Below are 19,787 nucleotides of genomic sequence, written 5' to 3'. Positions count from 1 at the left end.
CATAATAAACTCTGCTGGGATGAGGAGCTCTGCTGGGATGCAGGGTTGCTGAAGTCAAGCTTAGCTGGGATGAGAAGGCCTTTTGGCATTGTGTTGCTACAAAAATAATGTACATGCACAATATTTGAAATTAGAAAAGACAAACTAAAACTATATGATAATCAAGAATTCCACCAAGGATAGCTATTAATATGTAGCTATATTTGACACATTTTTTCTGTATATATGTGTACATATATGTTAAAAGCATTACAAAAATGTGGTTTAGGGAAAGGACTTTGATATGACAGAATTCTTGCTCCAATTCTAGCTCTACCACTTAATAGCAGCTTTTCATTGGCCAGTACGTGTAGATAATTGAAGTACCCAGCTTATAAGGTTGTGGCTAAAACCAAGATAATGCTTCTAAAGCATTGAGCATGATGTTTAGCACATAGAGTACTCAATTAATTACAACTGTGACTACATACACGTCAAGAAGATTGAGGCCATCCTATATGCAGTGCTTTGGCATATGACTTTCCTCATCCCATTCTACCTGCTCATCAATAAAACCACTCTCTGAGACTGGGGTTTCTAAATCAGATCTCTACACAAACAATTTTGGGAGAGGATATCACATCCAGCTCATCAACTCTGACACACTTGCTAGCTGGTCCAGATTTCATAGTATTAGTGCATTTAGGTGATGCCTAGTATTTGATAGTTGGGGTCAACACACTAGGTGTGCAAGGAAAAAAAAATGTGTGCATGTGCTCATGTACCAGGGTTCCCTAAAGGGTAGACTTGTTCTCAGTTTCAACCATTCCAGGAAGAGGCAGGTCTACAGACAGGAGGCAGAAATACCCAAGCTGCGGAGACAAGGGACCTGGGGTTCTCTTGCTCTTGACTTGGAAGAGTCTCCATTGTCTTGGAGTGGATCCTTGTATCCACTTAAGAGAGAATGAAAGGACTAACAGAAAGCCCATTTTAATTAACTAAGCTCTTCAGAAGCTGCTACCTTGAGCCAGACCATCTAGAGATCTGGAACTCTCCCTGTTGATGTCTCTGGACTTTTAGCAATGTTTGGATTGAACATTACAGCTTGTTTCAGCTGTAAGTGGGTTTATGACAGTACCTGAATAACAATATTAAAGAAAGAGTTGTCTCCTCTCCCAAGAATTCAGCAACACAGTGCTAGAGGGCATTCAAGAGGAACTCCAGGTGAGGGTAGATTTCAAGCACACAGCAGTGGTACAGGTCCCACACCACTCCCTCATCAGCAAGTTTTCCTTCAGGGGATACCCTTCTCAGTTTAATGTTGATGGAGGAAATTTCATTTCTTTATAGCTACATATATGTTAATTTAATTTTTTTTCCATTAACTTATTTGAAAGGCATAGAGAGACAGATAGATGGACAGAGATCTCCCATCTGCTGGTTCACTCCTCAAGGGCTTGCAACAGCTAGGACTGGGCTAGGCAAAAGCCAGGAGTCTGGAACTAAATCTGGATCTCCTACATGGGAGGCAGGGACTCAACTTGAGCCATTACGTGCTGGCACCCAAGGTGTGCATTAGCAGGAAGCTAGAATCAGGAATGGAGCCAGGATTCGAACCTAGGTACTCTGACATGTGACATGGGTATCCCAAGTGGTGTCTTGGCTGCCATGCCAAATGCCTGCCCCTTTACATCTGTATTTTTATAGCAAGAGTGCAAGTTCCTGGAGTGGCCAGGATATGCCTTATACCTTTACTAAATTCTCTATTGTCCCTGCTACAGCACTAAGAACCAGATGATGAATGGATGACTTAAGTGCATCTGACTCCATAACCACTCTGTAAATTGTATCTATTTCTTTGGTTAGTGTTAGTAGCGAGTTCTGATGACCACTTATATCTGGTTCTTCTTTCCTTCCAGGTACATATAGAAAGGTTAGACTTCTCTGTGCCTCTTATAGTGGAGCTATGAGACAAGTTCTTACACATTTATGTCTAGTGTGAGCCCTTCAGTGCAATCCCTCTCCCTCTGGCCATGACTACGTAAGTGTATGTTGAGATGGTGAACCTTTGCTAACTGTTCTCCTGAGGATAGCTACAATGAGCAGAGATCCCCGTCAATTCATATTGATCTTTTGCAGTCAACTAGAAATGGACTTGTGGGGCCAGTGTTGTTGTGCAGTGGGTTAAGCCTCCACCTGTAATGCCAGCATCCCATATGAGCATTGGTTTGATCCTGGCTGCTCTGCTTCTGATCTGGTCCCCTGCTGGTGGATCTGGGAGGGCAGCAGAAGATGGCCCAAGCAGCTGGGCTTCTGCCACCATGTGAGAGACCCAGATGAAGTTTCCAGGCTTCTGGCTTAGGCCTGGCCTAGCCCTGCTCATTGCAGCCATTTGGGGAGTGAACAAGCAGATGAAGATCTTTCTCTTGCTCTCCATCTCTCTATAACTCTGGCCTTCAAATAAGTAAAATAAATCTTAAAAATATAAAGAAAAGAAATGGACCTTTGCTGTCTTACATTAATGAGATCAGGGAACTATTTTTACCTCAGCTTAACTTAACTATTTGTTACACCATGCTGATGGCAGAGTTGGAAAGGGACTATCCTTGGCTGGTACATACAGCAGGGGTGGGTTGCTTTATGATCTGCAGCTAGTCCTCTATGAAGACCACATCACAGACAAATTAGGCATGCATTCCCCGGGCTGAAGAGGAGTCCTCTCATGGCCTGGAATGATGGCAATTTGGCCCACTTCTTTGAAGAATGTCTTGCACCAGACTAAGATCCACTGAACTTGTACTGTCTGTCCATGGGTTTTGTTTTGGGGAACACTGTACTGTGATAAGGTCAGTGTGACTTCTATAACTTGGCACTATTAGCATGTGGGCTGCACAATTCCATGTTGTGGAGGCTGTGCATTGAAGGAGTTTCGCAGCATCCCTGACCTCTGTTCACCAGATGCCAGCAGCGATCCCTTTTAATTGTAACAACCAAAAACATCTCCAGACATGGCCACCTATCCCTTAGGCGACACAATCACCCACAGCTGAGAGCTAGTTTCTTCTCTGGAAATCAAAGTTTGCAACACAAAGTTCATAGGATTGTTTAAAGACGCACTGCACTGATCACGTGCATAAAGTGCCTGCCACACACCTAAGGAAAGGATTCATCCCAACACATGGATTTGTGTGTGATCTTGAGGATGCCTCTGTGTTTCTACTGGGCTACATTTTTACCTTTAACCAGGGTATTCCATTCATTTATCACATCCCTATTCTGTCTCCTGCCTCTGGGTCTGCATGAGGTGGTCCTTGACAGCATCAAGCAAGTTGTACACATTTGCATTCTTCTGTATTATGCACTAGTACATATTGTGTGACTAATAAAAGGTTGCTGGTTGATTGCTGTAGTGCAAAAACTAGCTTTTTTTTTTTTTTTTTTTTTTTTTGCTCACCCCTTTCTTCTTCTATTTGTAAAAAACCTACTCATCCCTCAAAACCTTTCTCATACAATCACAAAATTTTCCATTGGCCATATCCCTTCCACCCCAAGATTTACATATGCTGTCTTTCTACTTTATAAATATTTTTATTGCTGAACTTATCACTTGCGTTATCATTTATTTCTTACATAGGGATTAGGTCTTAATTTTTTTTTTTTTTTACAATACCCAGCATGATGATCAGCATTCATAAGAGCTCAGTGTTTGTTAAATGAGTGAATGGAGACAGGAGTGGAATATAACGCTGGAAGTTTACAGCAACAAGGCTTCTCCAATAAATACCTGTCAGGTAGGTCAGGGCATCAAATGGCACCTCCTTGTAGTCATTGAGAAACATCTGAATCTGCCGCATACTAATCCTTAGGTCGGATTCATTGAATTCATAAGGAATATTCCAACCTACATGAGACAGAGAAGAATTAGAGGCATCAGTGCTGAGAGCTCTTAAATTCCACGCAGAGACTGAGCCAGTGGAGTTAAGCATCATTATGGATCAAGAGCCTCTTTCAGCCGCATGAATATGATCATGCATCAGGCCTACTATTAGCCTTGACGTTTATTGCCAATGTGGGAGCCATTCTGCCCGAGAAAACATCCATCCTAAAATCAATTTCCAATGGGTCTCCCCATTTGTTAAGGAAGATGTTAACATCCTGGGATTTATGGAATGAGAATTATTCAGCCTGGCTGGAATACTGTGGTAATGCACAGAGTTCCAAAAATAACACCAAAGCATAGCTAGGAAGCAGTAGTTATGACTGAACAACAGAAATGTTTGTTTTGAGAAATCTCCTCTGTGGGATCATGGGAGAACTGGATGGCCAGCCTTAAAGGAACTTCCATTTGCATTTCCAAGAGTGTAATGATAAATGCACAGGGGGCCAGACAAGTGACATAAATGTGTGAGCCAAGCATGATACAGCAGACATAAGTAAGGGTATAGTTGGGACCTGTGACCCACAGAGTTTCATTTCCTCCTAAACATTCATATTCAAATTAAAAATACAGCTAAAATAATAAAACTCGTGTGCTGGAAAACAAAGCACAACTGCACAGTTGGCTGTAAGCCAAACTATTTGCATGGATTTCTAGAAGTCTGGTATGGAGAGAAGAATGGTAGAAGAGAATGTGATGTATGAAATGCAGGTGCAGAGGGAGTGTTCCCAGAGGCTATCTCATCCTCCATGCTCAGTGGAGCTAACTGGGTGTGGAGGCAGAAGGAAGGAAGAAGACGACCAGAAAGAAACCCCCAACCTAACCCAAAAGAACTGGTAAGAATTCCCTGCAGTGGTCACCTAAAGGCTATTAAACAGAATCAGATATCACCACAGGTGACAGAAAGGTAATATAACCAGAACACCTGGGTGATTTGGGATTTTTATTTGGCAGTTTGATGATCTGCTCTAAAAACAATGTTAAGTTAGGCCACACAGAGGTAACAGTAATACATTAAAAAAAATTTTTTTTGAGAAGCAGCACAGACTAATGCCCCAGGTGTATTTCTGTCTTTCATTATTATGCACATGTAAAGAGAGCTACCTGAAAAACGCCTGGTGACAACTCCCTGGAGAATTGTCATTGTGTGTGACACAGGCAAATACATGCCAAGGGGAAGTGGGGAAGTGCCTCCAGTCCTCTCATTATCACATTACTTCAGTAATTAGGGGACCTCTGATTTTCCTGACATTGACACTGACCTGGTTGTAGGGTTGCCAGATTTAGCAAGTAAAAATACAGGATACTCAGTGGAATTTTTATTTCAGATAAATGACAAGTCACATTTAGTCTAAACATATACCAAATATTGCAAAGAATCTACTTATATTGTATTTTACCAACAACTGTATCTGAGTGCCAGATAGCACACACTTGTAAACTCACCTCCCTCCATCTGTCTGTGATCCCTCCCCCAGGCAACCCAGGTGTACCGTCATGGCTCACCCAGAGGTCCAAAGTTTCTTCTCTCCTGAACAATGGCATGGAAGAAGCAAAGGCCAAACAATAGCTTTTGCCACATTACTGGCTTTGTACAGCTTTGGAAAAACACAGGGTCTGAGATGGGATCATTGAGGTAGGAACGTAAAAGGTTGGCCCGGAGCGCCTTGGGGGGCTCATTGGTCATTTTGATCCCATTCTGAAGAATGCTGACTGGAAACTTCTCTGATGGATAGCTGGTTAACCAGAGTCTGGAAGAACAATGGATTCAAACATGTATAGCAAATGCAAAGTTATATTACAAAATAGTAATAGACAAAAACAGCTACGATTTATTAAGCATACTAAATGCAAAACCCATGCTAAGAATTTAATATATGTTTTCTCATTTCCCTTAATCCTTATAGCTACCCTAGGAGAAGGGATTCACTATCCCCTTTTGCCAGTGAGGAAAAAGGGACATGGAGAGGTCAGGTAGGCCTTTTCAAGGACACATCACTTAGAAGTGAATTCAGGATTCTCTGACTTCAAAGCCCCTGCTCTTTAGCCCCTGTCAGCTTGTCTTAGCACTATGGGCAAAATACTATATCAGGCACCACAGAAGTGACTGAAGGGAACAAAGCATTGTTCCAGCTTCCCAGCTACTCACAGCCCTGTTGCAAGAAAGGAAATGGGAGATAGGCAAGGGATAAAAGACAAGCCCATGGGATGCTATGACACAAGGCTTTAGAAAATCAAAACCACAGGGAGGGAAGAAAATAATAGGCTGTGAGGGGTCTAAAGGAAGAAGAGGTTTTAATGGGCTGGAGACTGCCAAGCATGCAGAAGAGCAAAAGTTGGCAAATTATGGCCAGGGAGCTTAATCCAGCCCAGCCCATTTTTGTAAATGGTTTTATTGGAACACAATGACTCTTCATTTATATATTGTCTATGGCTGCTTTCATCCTACAACAACAGAGTTGAATAGCAGGAACAGAGACACCTGGTGTGCAAAGCTTAACATATAAACTATCTGGCCCTTTATAGAAAATGTGCTGAGACCTGTCATAAAGGACATGGTATTTGAAATGAGCCTTGAAAATATGGAGAATTTATTTCTTTAAAATACAGAAGTTGGAGCTGGCATCATGGCACAGCAGGCTAAGTCACTGCTTGCAAATGCCTCCGTCTCATACTGGAGTGCCAATTCAAGTCCTGGATGTTCTACTTCCAATCCAGCTAACTGCTGACGCACCTGGGAAATTTTCTGCAGCAGAAAATGACCCAAGTGCTTGAGCCCCTGACACCCATGTGGGAGATCTGGATGGAGTTCCTGGCTCCTGGCTTCAATCTGACCCAGCCATGGCTGTTGTAGCCATCTGGGGAATGAACCAACAGAGAGAAGATCTCTCTACCTCTCTGTTTCTGCTCTCTCTCTCTGTCAGTCCTCTCTCTGTGTAACTCCACCTTTCAAGTAAATAAATAAATAAATCTTACTTAAAATTTTAAGAAAAAAACAAAAAAATTCACTGTGGCCATATGGGTGCTGGTTCGAGTCTCAGTTGCTCCACTCCTGATTCAGCTCCCTGCTAATGTTCCTGGAAAAGCAGCAGAAGATGGCTCAAGTACTTGGATGCCTGTGCCCACATGGGAGACCCAGAAGAAGATCCTGGCTCTTGGCTTCAGCCTGGCTTAGCCCTGACTGTTGTGACCATTTGTGGAGTGAACCAGTGATGGAAGATTTTCTCTTTGCCTCTTTTTATTTTTTAAGATTTATTTGTTTGTTTGAGAGGCAGAGTTAGAGAGAGGAAGAGAAGAAGAAGAGAGAGGTCTTGCATCCACTGGTTCATGCCCCAAATGGCTGCAACAGCTGGAGCTAGGCTGATCTAAAGCCAGGAGCCAGGAGCTTCTTCCAGGTCTCCCACATGGGTACAGGGGCCCAAGCATGTAGGTCATCTTCCACGGCTTTCCTAGGCCATCAGCAAGCTGGATCAGAAGTAGAGCAGCCAGGATTCGAACTGGCACCTGTATGGGATGCCAGCACCACAGGCAGAGGCTTAACTTACTATTCCACAGCTCTTGTTCCTCACTCTGCCTCTTAAAACATGTACACACACACACACACACAAAATGAGAGCTTATGTAGTGGTGTTTAGAAGGAAATGAGATTTAAAAGTTTTTTACGTATAGGTTAACATTTTGGCATATTGCATTTCAGGCTTTCATTAATTTGCTTTTCCTACCCAAGCTCAAGTTACATATACACTGTGATAGCTTGTTTTATTTGTTGTTTTGCTAGACATTTGGGAGATTTCCAGCAGGTGGAATTGGGTGGGAGGTCATTAGAGACAGAGGACACAAGCTGAGCAACCATGTGGAGGAAAGGAGAACAGGGGATATGTAGCTGGGCTGGTTGTACAGTTGGCTGTGGTCCAAACACATGTCTGAGAGGGGAGACAAGGGATCATAAATTGGTAGCATTAAGACCTGATTCAGGCTGCAGATGTGTGAGTGTCACTTGGCTCCTAACATTTAAATCCACACAATGCTGTAATGTATCTTTGAATACATTGTCAATTTTTAACAATCTATGACTTACTTTTAAAAATCTAGGACATTCTGGCCGGCGCCACGGCTCACTAGGCTAATCCTCCACCTAGTGGCACCGGCACACCGGGTTCTAGTCCCGGTCGGGGCGCCGGATTCTGTCCCGGTTGCCCCTCTTCCAGGCCAGCCCTCTGCTGTGGCCAGAGAGTGCAGTAGAGGATGGCCCAAGTGCTTGGGCCCTGCACCCCATGGGAGACCAGAAAAAGCACCTGGCTCCTGGCTCCTGCCATCGGATCAGCGCGGTGCGCTGGCCGCAGCGCGCTGGCCGCGGCGGCCATTGGAGGGTGAACCAACGGCAAAGGAAGACCTTTCTGTCTCTCTCTCTCACTGTCCACTCTGCCTGTCAAAAAAAAAAAATCTAGGACATTCTTTTAAAACTCTAGATTCCCACAATCCCTTTAAAATCATCAGAAAATTTGCTCACAAGAAGCCTGCATTCCTGCGTACAACAGCTGGCTAATAGTAAGTAGTCACTGCCCTTTCCAAAGCGCATGTGCCCCCAGCTCACCATAGTCCCCACCATTCCCTGTTGACCAACTGCCCATGATGATGCTGCTGCACCGTGGAAAGTGGACTATTTCTTATGTCCCCAGTGCTCTTCACTAATTTTTTTTATATCCCTGGCCTCTGCAGGCACTTGAGTTCATGCCTTTTGGGCTAGGATCATATTTTAGAAGACCTCAAAAATCAGCATGTATAATTTTTTCTTCAGTGAGAATGCCATTGATGTTCAGTGAATCCACTCAAAACCAGACTTTTTGAAATGACTGGGCCTTTCTTAAACTCTCCTTTGGAAGTCTTATATGAATATAAATCAACTGTGGTTCAATCTGACTTTGTAAATAAGCACCAAACACATTTCTATCTTCAGGCAGACATGACTAAAATGAAAACAACTAGCAAGCCTTTTGCCTAGAATAGTGGTTAGCAGAATTTTCCTGTAAAGGAACAAATAGTAAATATTTTAGACTTTGCGAACCCACATGGTTTCTGTTGCAACCACTCGCAGCACAAAAGCAGCCTAAGATAATAGACAAATAAGTACAGATTTTCTTCAATAACATTTATGTATACTGAAATTTAAGCTTTGTATAATTTCCATGTGCTGCAAAATATTACTCTTTAGTGTTTTCAACTATTTAAACATTAGCCTGCAAGATATACCAAATATAGGTAGTAGGCTAGAATTGGCCGTTAGGCGATAGTTTGCTGACCCCTGGCCTGGAATAAGAGAAACTTGAATGTTTATGATGACAGGGACTAAAAAGTCTACCTGGTTCATCTTGTCACTCTACCAATGCAAAAGCTGGGGCCCAGCCTTGCTTGGCTTTAAAATTCACAAAAGCCAAATATCTATTTTCAATTTTGATTAAAATTCCATGGAGCTCCAAAAACATCAGATAGAGTTAAACAAATGGTATGTGGACCACAGATAAATAATTTTTTTCAGGTAAATAATAATTTTTAAAAATCAAGTTTTTTGGCATTCAACCTACCTTCTTAGACACCTCTCCCAAACATTTCTCACAGCATATACCCCAGAACCATAGGATAACTTCTCAGCATTCCCTTTGTATGGCTCTCTGCTTTTACAAATGTTCCTGCTGCCTGGAATGTCCTTCCTGGCAAACTCCTAGTCACCTTTCAAAACTCCAGGGACTTGTCAGATCTACAGGCATGCCCCAAGTTTCCCAACCCTTTTCTGTGCTCCATAGTTCCTGTTCAGACCAAAAACCACACCAGGTAGTATCCAGTATTGACATTATTCATCTGTGGGCTGCCTTCTGCTCGACTGAGAGCTTCTTAGGGGCAGGACTGTCATGTTAGTCTTTGATTCCCAGTCATCAGCATCAAGTCTGAAGCTAGAGGTTGGGTTCCAGAGACATGCAGTGTTGGGAACAGCAACTCACCTAAATCGGACATTGGTACTCTCAGGAATAATCACCTCCTCACAGATTTTCTCAAGTGCAGGCATCCAGCTTGTGGCCAGGTGGCAGTTCTGTAGGACTACCCAGGTCCCATCTTTGATAGCATTGCTGATCATTTTGGCAGCAATAGGCCCTTGCCCTTGGCCAAGGGAGATGGTCTGTGTTTTGGTACCTCCCATGCCTAGATCATCAGCAAATTTCAGCAGGCCTGAGACCAAGAAGAAAGAGGGCTTTTTGAGACAAGATAGGCTAGCTGACACAATAGCAACACAAAGGAACACTTACATTAAGTTTTTAAACTGAGAAACTCAGGACCTGTGTTGTGGCATGCCAGGTTAATCTGACTCCTGTGACACAGGCATCACATATCAGACTGCCAGTTCAAGTCTCAGCTGCTCTGCTTCCTATCCAGTTCCCTGATAATGCACTTGGGAAGGCAGTGGATGATGGTCCGAGTACTTGGACCCCTGCTACCCACGTGGAAGACCAGGATAGAGTTCCTGGTTCCTGTCTTTGGCCTGGCACAGACCTGGCTGTTGAGGCCATTTAGGGAGTAAACCAGCAGATGTAAGCTTGCTCGTTCACTCTCTCTTGCTTTGCCTTTTAAATAAATAAATAAATAAATAAATAAATAAATATTTTAAAAAAAGAAAACTCAATTGGTTCCTGTTAATCATGAAATAAAAATCTTCCTAGGAAATTTAGATATCCAGTGAGAGAGCAGATGAAGCTGCATTTTTGCTCTCAACATACAGACATTTTTTTTCATAGACAAAATTATACAAAGTGGAAATAAAAAAAATCAGAGTTTGAAAGAAAGGGAAATTCTCAGGTGCAAAAAATGAAGAGGAAACTCAAAACTAGAGAGGAAAACACATAACTAAATAACTAGGAACTGGGTTTGTATAAATTTATTTTAGTAGGAAATGCATTTGATCAATGAAATAAGTGAGGCTCTTTCACTTCTCTCTTCCCCAGAGGTAGTCAATGTTATTAGATGCGCAGATCCATCCACAGCTATACACTATTAAACATATATGAAATAAAAAAAACTTATATGAAATGTACATATAGCATTTGCTTTTTTTTTTCACTTAACAATGTATCTTACAGATCTTTCCCACACCCATACATGCCCTTCATGGCTATGTCATGCTTCACCATTAGAAAATACTATATTTAACCAGTCAACAGATTTATTTGTTTGAAAATCAGAATGACAAAGAGAGAAGGAATAGAATAAGAGAGAGAGAGAGAGAGAGAGAGAGAGAGAGAGATTTATCTCTATCTCTCATCTGCTGTCTCACTCCTTAAATGCTTACAGCAGCCAGGGCTGGGTCAGGCTGAGGCCAAGAGCCCAGAACTCTATTGTCCATCCAGATCTCCCTAGTTGGTGGCAGGAACTCAAATACCTGAGTCTTCATCAGCTACCTCCAAGGCTGAATGACAGCAAGAAACAGAGTGGTGGGCACTCAAACCAGGCACCCCAAGCAATGAATTAAGCCACTGTGCCAAATGCCTGTCCCTAAATGTGGGGGTTTTAAAGATCATGGGATACACAGCTTTACACTCATAAGAAGTGGGGCTGGAACTGAGACTTCCGTCTCAGGATTCTCAGAGGGCTGCACCTTCATGTTAAGAAGGCCAGAGAGGTAACTGCTGACTCATAGAAGCAGCGCACAACTTGTCACTGGCCTAGAGCCTGGCTGGAAAAAAATAACTCTCCCATTAGAAATCAAAGCACTAAGCTTATGCCACATGCAGATGAAGGGTGTGAATTCAAAGTACCCCATGGTGTGGGATTCCCAAGATGAGAAATTCTCCATAAAACTGATCTAGACTGGCATACTCCCTGGGGCACCAGTGCTGGGATATACAAAGCTGTTCTGTTAGAATATCCCTAAAACACAAGGTATATGAGACTTTCACATAATAACAAAAACTTGCTTATTGTGAAACTATATGAAAAAATACAAAACCACAAGAGGATGTACATCACTATAGGGGACATTCAGCAATAGGATAATCAGAATTAATAACTTAAGGATTGTATATGGTCGCCATCTGAGGATGAATTGTGTTCCTCCTAAATTCATATATTGAACTCCTGTAATATCTAAGAAAGTGACTACAACTGAAGACAGGGTCTTTATGGAGCCATTTACACTAAAATGAGGCCTTGAGACAGGCATTGGTGAAGCACTAAGACACCACTTCGAAGTGTCTGAGATCAAGCCCTGGCTACTCTAATTCTGATCCAGCTTTTTGCTACTGTGTGCCCTGAAGGCAGCAGGTGATGGCTCAAGTACTTGAGTCCCTGCCACCCATGTGAGAAACCCAGATTGAGTTCACAGCTTCTGGCTTGGGCCTGGCTCAGGTTGTTATTGTAGGCACATAGGGAGGGAACCAGTGGATGGAAGATTGATTTCTGTTTCTGTGTTCCTCTCTGCCTTTCAAATAAATATAAATAAATACACACTCTGAAAAATAAATTAAAAAATAAAATAAAGTCACTAGGGTGGGCCCTAGTCCAATATGACTACTGTCCTTGAAAGGAAAGGAGAAAAAAAGAAAGACACACACCCAGAGGAAGTTCCGCAGGGAGAAGACAGACATCAACAAGCCAAGGAGAGAAGCCTCAGATAACATCAAGCTTTCTGACCCCCTGATTTGGGCCTGTAGGCAGCAGAATTGTGAGAAAACAATTTTCTGTTTTCTAAGCCACTTTGTTTGTTTGTTTGTTTGTTTTTTTAATTTGACAGGTAGAGTTATAGACAGAGAGAGAGAGAGAGAGAGAGAGAGAGAGAGAGAGAGAGAGAAGTCTTCCTTCTGTTGGCTTACACCCCAAATGGCCACCACAGCCGGTGCTGCACCAATCCAAAGCCAGGGGCCAGGTGCTTCCTCCTGGTCTCCCATGTGGGTGCAGGGGCCTAAGCACTTGGGCCATCCTCCACTGCCTTCCTGGGCCACAGCAGAGAGCTGGGCTGGAAGAGGAGCAACCGGGACTAGAACCTGGCGCCCATATGGGATGCTGGCGCTGCAGGTGGAGGATTAACCAAGTGAGCCATGGTGCCAGCCCCTTCTAAGCCACTTTGTTACAGCAGCCCTTAAAAACGAATACAGTCTTCATAAAAGAAACATTTAAACATCACTGAAGAAAAAATACAAAGTATAACATTCAGAATTCTATTCAAATACACAGACTTGGAAAAAATATATATAATTTTTAGAAAAACATATAGTCATTGAAGATAAAAACTCAAACCACTGCAGGTTAGATACAGCCAGAGAGATAATGAGTCACAGTATGGTCTGCGATCAGTGATCTACCCAGTAGTACTGGGCACTCCTAGCACACAGATTGTGGTCCTCAAACACCACTATTTGCTAAAAGAACTGGGGTTCCTTCAATAAATGTTTACTACGAGGTCTGAGGCAAGAAATATACAACATGAGCCTGAAACACAGTTCTAGAAGGAGCCAGCATTTGGTCCTTGGGACAGCCGTACCCCATATTGGAGTCAATGGGATGGAGTCTTGGCTCCACTTCCAGTTCCAGTTTCTTGCTAATGTGATGGCTGAAGTACTTGGGTCCTTGCCACCCATGTAAGTTCCTGGATTGCGTTCTGGGCTACTACTTTCAGCCTGGCCCAGTCTTAGATGTTGTGGGCATTTGAGGAGTGAACCAGCAGATGGAAGATCTCTGTCTGTCTATGCCTTTTGAATAAAAATGGAAATTAAGGGGAAAAAAATCCTACAGGCACAGGCATGAAGAAAATCCCAAAGTAATGGAGTGAATAATCTGAGCATCAAAAAGAATAATGAATTCAGTAGAGTCAAACACTATCATATTTAAAATATTCATTATGTGAAAATCCACACACTCACAAAGGTGTGAAAAATATCTTATTGGTTCACTATGTAGGTTACAGGGCACCAACTGAATATTCTAAATGCCAGCAAATGAAAAGTAAAAATCAAGCACCTTTTTAACCTATTCTATTCAAACCATACTCAGAGTAAACAAGAGATGACAAAGGAAAATTCTTCATTATAAAAGAGTTCTAGCTAATAAATGCACAAGGAAGGATAGAATTAAAATATTACCATTTTGCATTCCCAAACAACATAATGACATAATGGATCTTGGTAATAATTTTCAAAGACAGCAAAAAAGCCATTAAAATCAGTGGTTGCCAATACTGAATGCATATTGGAATTACCTGAAAAGCTCTATAAAACATGATGCCTGGATCTCACTCCAAAGATTTTTCATTTAATTGGTCTGGGGTGTGGCCTGTGCATTGATTTTTTTTTAAGCTCCCCAAATTGATTCTAATGTGAAGCCAATATTGAGAACCATTACATTAAATGAAAGACCAATGGGTTGCTTTGTAAGGGAAGGTGGAGGAGTGGAGGGCTGGCTCATATGGACCATGCCTGACCCCACTCACCAGTCCTAGTCAGAAAAGGGAAGACAACCAGACAGTACTGGCGTGTACCTCTTGATGTTAGGCACTATGAGGAATTAAGTTTCCTATGAAGTCATTCAAGCTGAATCTGATCAAGCTTGTGGGGCAGGGGTGTGACTTCCAGATTGTATGCTATATATGGCCTGCAAAATCATTTGGTCTGGCCCTGCCAAGGCAACTGCACGTGGGACTCAAAATTCAATAAATCTGGGCCCGGCACTGTGGCACAGCAGGTAAAGCAGCCACCTGCAGTGCTGGCATCCCAAATAGGCACCAGTTTGAGTCCCGGCTGCTCCACTTCTGATGCAGCTCTCTGCTATGGCCTGGGAAAACAGCAGAAATGGCCCAAGTACTTGGGCCCCTGCACCCACACGGGAGACCCAGAAGAAGCTTCTTGGCTCTTGCCTTCAGATTGGTGCAACTTTGGCCATTGTGGCCATCTGGGGAGTAAACCAGTGGATGGAAAACTTCTCTCTCTCTCTCTCTGCCTCTCTGTAACTCTGCATTTCAAATAAAAATAAATAAATCTTTTAAAAAATTCAATACATATAAAGTAGCCTCATTTTTAAGCTTATAATTGTGTATGGCTCACAAATGATGTTATGAATATCCAAGTGGCCCTTGGCAGTACACAGGTTCCCCACCCCTGGAGCCTGGACTGTGGGAGCCCAGTCTTCACCAGCCCATTCTCTACCGATACATCACCATTTTTTAAAGTTTTTTTTTTTTTTTTTTTTTTTTTTAAGTCAAAGTAATGGGGGGCGGGGAAGAGACAGAGATCTTCCATCTACTGGTTCACTCCCCACATGCTGGCAACAGCTAGAACTTGGCCAGGTGGAATCTGGGAGCCAGAACTCCATGAAGGTCTCCCACATAGGTGACAGGGACCCAAGGTCTTGGACCATTATCTCTCCCTCTCAAGGATATTAGCACCAATTGGAAGGAGAGGCAGAACTTAATCCTAGGCACTCCAATATGGGATGTGGGCATCCCAAGTGGAGGCTTAACCCACTGCACCACAACACTTGCCCCAACTCACCATTTTATCACATTCATTTATCATCATTAGCATAATGAGCTCCTAGTCTGACCTTTCTCCACTTCTGTGCTTTACCTTTCTTTCTTTTTTTTTTTTTTATGGGGGAAGGGGGGCAGAATCAAAGAATTTATTGAGGAGCTTGGGAGGGGGGGACCCAAAGACATGCTGGGACTGAATGGAATCCAACAACCTTGGCAGGGATCTTCTTAGCATCCCAGTCCCGGAAAAGCTCTGCTTTACCTTTCTTGTTTCCCCCTAGCTTCTCTTTTACAAATCTGCCACAACAAGGACCTAAGGGTAAACCGCAAAGGGTGATGAATGGCTCCTTGACAATAAATTTTGGTGTTTTCAGGATCCTGCAAAATCATCAGTCCACCACAGCTTCTTCCTCTGCTATCCTCCAAGGGGCAAGGAGTGCTGGCTTTCTGACCAAACTCCTGAGCTCTCTCAGAAGGCATTCTCGCCCCTTGCATTTTCGGGACTCTTTCTTCATTCAGCAACAAGAGAAAACCGAAGCATCAAGATCAGAACAGGAAGCTCATCTCTTCCTGTCAACAATACACACCCCTCTAGATGCACAATTTCTGAAAAGATATACAAGCTATTAAGAGTGGTTACCTCTGACAGAGTGAGAAAGAGGATATACCTCACATTCTACCAAGCTTTCTCAGCCCTTGCCCAAGGGGGCAAAATTACCCCTGCTTAAGCAACAATGCTGTATCTTTTTGTCTGGTTTGATATTTTTTAACTTCCTATGCTATTAATTATTCAAAGGAATTCCCAATCTTTAAAATTAAAGAAGTAAGAGTCAGAAAAAATGGTTTAAGACAAAAGTGAAAAACTAGCAGCCAGTGGGCTGCATCCAATCTTGACCTTGGCCCTCACAGGTTTTTAAGGAAAAAAAAAATGAAATGAATGATCAAGATTGAATGGGTCAGTTCTGCATTTCTGGTTTCTCTTGGGAAACCAGATGGCTGGCGATGCTGGGCTCACATTTGCCGATGGTGCAATTTGTCGGGTGCTGAGTAGCTGCTGCCCACTTTAGGTGGCAAAAGAAGCTTCCAGTTATTCCACCCCTCACTCCACCCCTCTGCCTTAGCCTCCTCACTGTCTGGCCTTTACTGCCATCTGAGTTAGAGATCCCTGCTGTAAGGGACGGGCTGGTGTTGTCCGTTGCTCACATAATACTCTGTCCTTACCTGCCATTGGGTCTGCGCCTGGAGACAATACGAAAATCAGTGGTGCACAACAATTGGAATCATTGTAGGATCCCTGGAGATCAAATGTAGGTGTTTCGATGTATACCTTCCCCATGTGTTCAGCAATGAACTCTCGAACAGCTGGGATCATTTTGTCAGGCCGCAAACATCGGAGGATCACCATCCTCTCCAATCCTTGAAGGAACTTCCAAGGTCCAGGAAATTTCTCTTCATGGGGCCAGGCTGAATCATAGATCATTTTCCATTCATCCAAATGTTGGTCAAAATGTTCCATCAGGCCTTTCAGTTTTGGTAATGCAGATGCACGAACAACTTCGGCCCACGCCTTCTCAGACAGCCAATCAGAAGCTGGGTTGGGGTAGGGGTTATCCAGGGCAATGCCTCCGGTTAACAGGAAGCACCAAATGTCCTCACTGATTAGCTTTTTCTCTTTCAAGATGCCGATGGTCAGGAGGAGGGAGAAGAGCAGCTTGTCCTTCTCAAACAGGGAGCGGCACACGTTTTTATAGATGCTCAGGGTGAAGTGCTCAATGATGTAGCTGATTCGCAGCTGCAGATCCTCACTCTTTGTGCTATGGGCTAGCGAATGCATGTAGAGGTTGATGAACCACGTCAGGGAGTACTGGTACATGGGCTCGATGTTGGCCAGGTCAGAGATACAAAAGAAGATGGTGGCAGAGTGGATGGCCACTGGCTTGTAGCCCATCCGGGTCTCATCAATCTGCATTTCTGTCACTGAAGCTATTTCCTGTTTTTCAGAGATTTCTTCAGAGAGGACTTTGGAGGAGGACAAGACCTTGATGGCAGTTTCATCCTCAAGGATGTTGCCCTCAGACATGGAGAGGACCTCTAAGATCTTATCTTCAATATCCTTTAGCTGTTTCTTATTCTGGGCACTTTCAACAATCAACTTGTTCTTTTTATCTTCCAGTTCTGGCTTCTCCTTGGCGGCCACAATGCCAAGGAGTTGGTCTTGGAGACCCAAGGGGGTGATCATGAAGTTGAGGAGACAGACTTTAACAGCTACTTCAGGGAGGTAATGTGGGTTCCTCAAACGGGTGGTGATGTACAACTTAAAATCCTTGGAGTATTCGACGATATTTTCACCCAGCCGCATGTACTCAACCCCTTGCTGCTTGAATGTTGCTTTGAGCAGGATGGGCTCAATAAAGGCATCCAGTTCCTCTCCAACATTTTCGAGTAAGACTGGGGTGCCAAGCTGCAGTGCATTTTCCAAGGTCCTCACATAGTTGCTATCAGAGAACTTGATGACGGACAGTTTATTTGCTTTCTCCATGTTCTTGATCCACTTATTGGCCTGCCCTTGAGGGTCAATCATTAAGGCCCAGCGTCTGGAATTGGACACAATGATGCCATTGTCAATGGAGAAGGAGTCAATGGGAAGCCCGGCAATCTGCCAGGCACGGATTTTTACAGGGTCCCCTAGTGTGTTGCTGAGGCTGAAGTCACTGGAGCCAGGGATAACCTTGTCCTTACAGTTGGCCAACCACTGCTTTTGGCACTCGGCCCTGTAATCCACTGTGAAGGCGCCCAGGTAAGCCACAGTTCCTGAGGACAACAACACGTCCCCCGTCAGATTAGTATAGCGGATGCCCAGCTGCCGGGCAGCTTCTGTCCATCTGTTCTTCTCTCCCCCAAGGCCGCTGATTAGCTTCTCTGCCCTGATCAGCTTTTGGGAGCAGATTTCAATGTTTTCCTCCAAGTTCTTTTTCTTGTTGTTCTTATCTTCAAAGTCATCATTCAGGGCCTGGAGCCGGTCTTCCACCAGCTTCAGCTCCGCTCGTTTCTGGTTCAGTTTCTGCATCTGTATGTCCAGCTTTCCCTCGGCCTCCCTCAGTCGCTCCCGCTTGGGAGCTACAACCTTGGCCACACGATCATACACCTCCATGGCCCTCACCCACTTGCACAGGCCCTCGCAGGCAGATGACACATTTTTAATCACGTTTGGCTGGAACTCTGGGTGATCAATGAATCTTTCCCGTATCCGCTTCATGATCACTGGGGGGATGTTGTCTTTGTCATACATCTTAAGACTCTCCAAGAATTTCAAATCCCCAAGGATCTTTCTTGACACTCCCCAGTAATCTTCAATCATCTTACCTGTTTGGTACAAGAAATAGACAAAACAGGCTGTATTAAGACATTCTGGCTGAGATTTAAAATCCTGCAGTGGCTACTGCCTGGTTGTACTGGAGGAAAAAACCCTCAAGATCCTCATCATGGTCTGGCAGATTCAGTTGACCTCACTTACTTCATCTCTGCCTTGCTCCTTGGACTTGGGTCATACAGAATCATCCTTCAATTCTCTGTGATCCTAATGGTTTCTCAACCGTGAGTCCTTTGTCTTTATTGTAAATGGCACCTGGTTGGCTTCTGACCAGACTTCAGGGCTCACTTCAGAAGCCATCTCCATAGAGGGGTTTCTCTAGACTTCTCTTGTGTGTGTGTGTGTGTGCTCCGTCTTACCTCTGCCAGTATTTTTTTCATCTTGCCTACTACAAGGTCCATTCCCTTGATTGCATCAATTGCAATCTGTAATTTTTTGCTTACTTTCTATTGTCTACTTCTCCCTGTAAGCTGTAAGTTAATGCTATATTTATGAGATTCCAGAACAGTACTTGATAGTTACCAGTAAATTTGAATGTAACCCCATTATCCCTTTCATAGATGGAGAGGGCAACAGGAGCCACAGCTCATAGGCATGTGATTGGAATATTTTTTCCCAATTTTGGAGGTAGGTTGGATGGAACCCAATTGGTCCTTCTTATGAGGCAACAGTGAGGGTAGGAGGCAGTGGTCCCGGGAAAGCAGCTCGTAGGTGTGGCTTACCCAGACACGACACGTTTATTCTCCTCAGTACCCATCATGCTGTCTAAAACGAATCAAGTGAGCCGTGATCCCATCCCAGAACAGTGCTCCTTTTGTTGATGGGTTGGAAAGAATTTGGGAGTCTTTTTGGCCCATGGTACTTGCCAGGCTGAGGCTTGTCAAAAAAGTTATACTTTGAGACATCGTGTTGAATACAATATGTCCCATTCCTAATTGCAAGCCCAGCAATCAGCCAAACACTTCCCATGAACATTTCTGTTTGCATTATGGACGACA

General features: G+C 43.5%; 1 protein-coding gene across 2 annotated transcripts in view; it reads right to left on the bottom strand.

Moving 5' to 3' along the window:
- The window catches only part of DNAH3 (dynein axonemal heavy chain 3), a 179,718-nt gene that overhangs the window by 8,484 nt on the left and 151,447 nt on the right, over window positions 1–19,787 (bottom strand). For both annotated transcript variants that reach the window (XR_016226146.1, XM_051847854.3), the window contains exons 52-55: window positions 16,641–18,782; window positions 9,913–10,138; window positions 5,423–5,667; window positions 3,764–3,880 (exon numbers count right to left, since the gene is read on the bottom strand). Coding sequence is in view for 1 of the 2 variants with exons in the window: in XM_051847854.3 (XP_051703814.3) it covers window positions 3,764–3,880; window positions 5,423–5,667; window positions 9,913–10,138; window positions 16,641–18,782 (2,730 nt within the window). In the remaining variant the exon portion in view is untranslated. The remainder of the gene's footprint in view (window positions 1–3,763; window positions 3,881–5,422; window positions 5,668–9,912; window positions 10,139–16,640; window positions 18,783–19,787) is intronic.

This window comes from Oryctolagus cuniculus, chromosome 19 (genome assembly GCF_051225735.1).
Source record: "Oryctolagus cuniculus isolate XC-2025 breed Fujian yellow rabbit chromosome 19, ASM5122573v1, whole genome shotgun sequence".
Classification (NCBI taxonomy): Eukaryota; Metazoa; Chordata; class Mammalia; order Lagomorpha; family Leporidae; genus Oryctolagus; species Oryctolagus cuniculus.
Note: the sequence above shows the minus strand (reverse complement) of the source record. Positions and strands in the feature narration are given on the sequence as shown.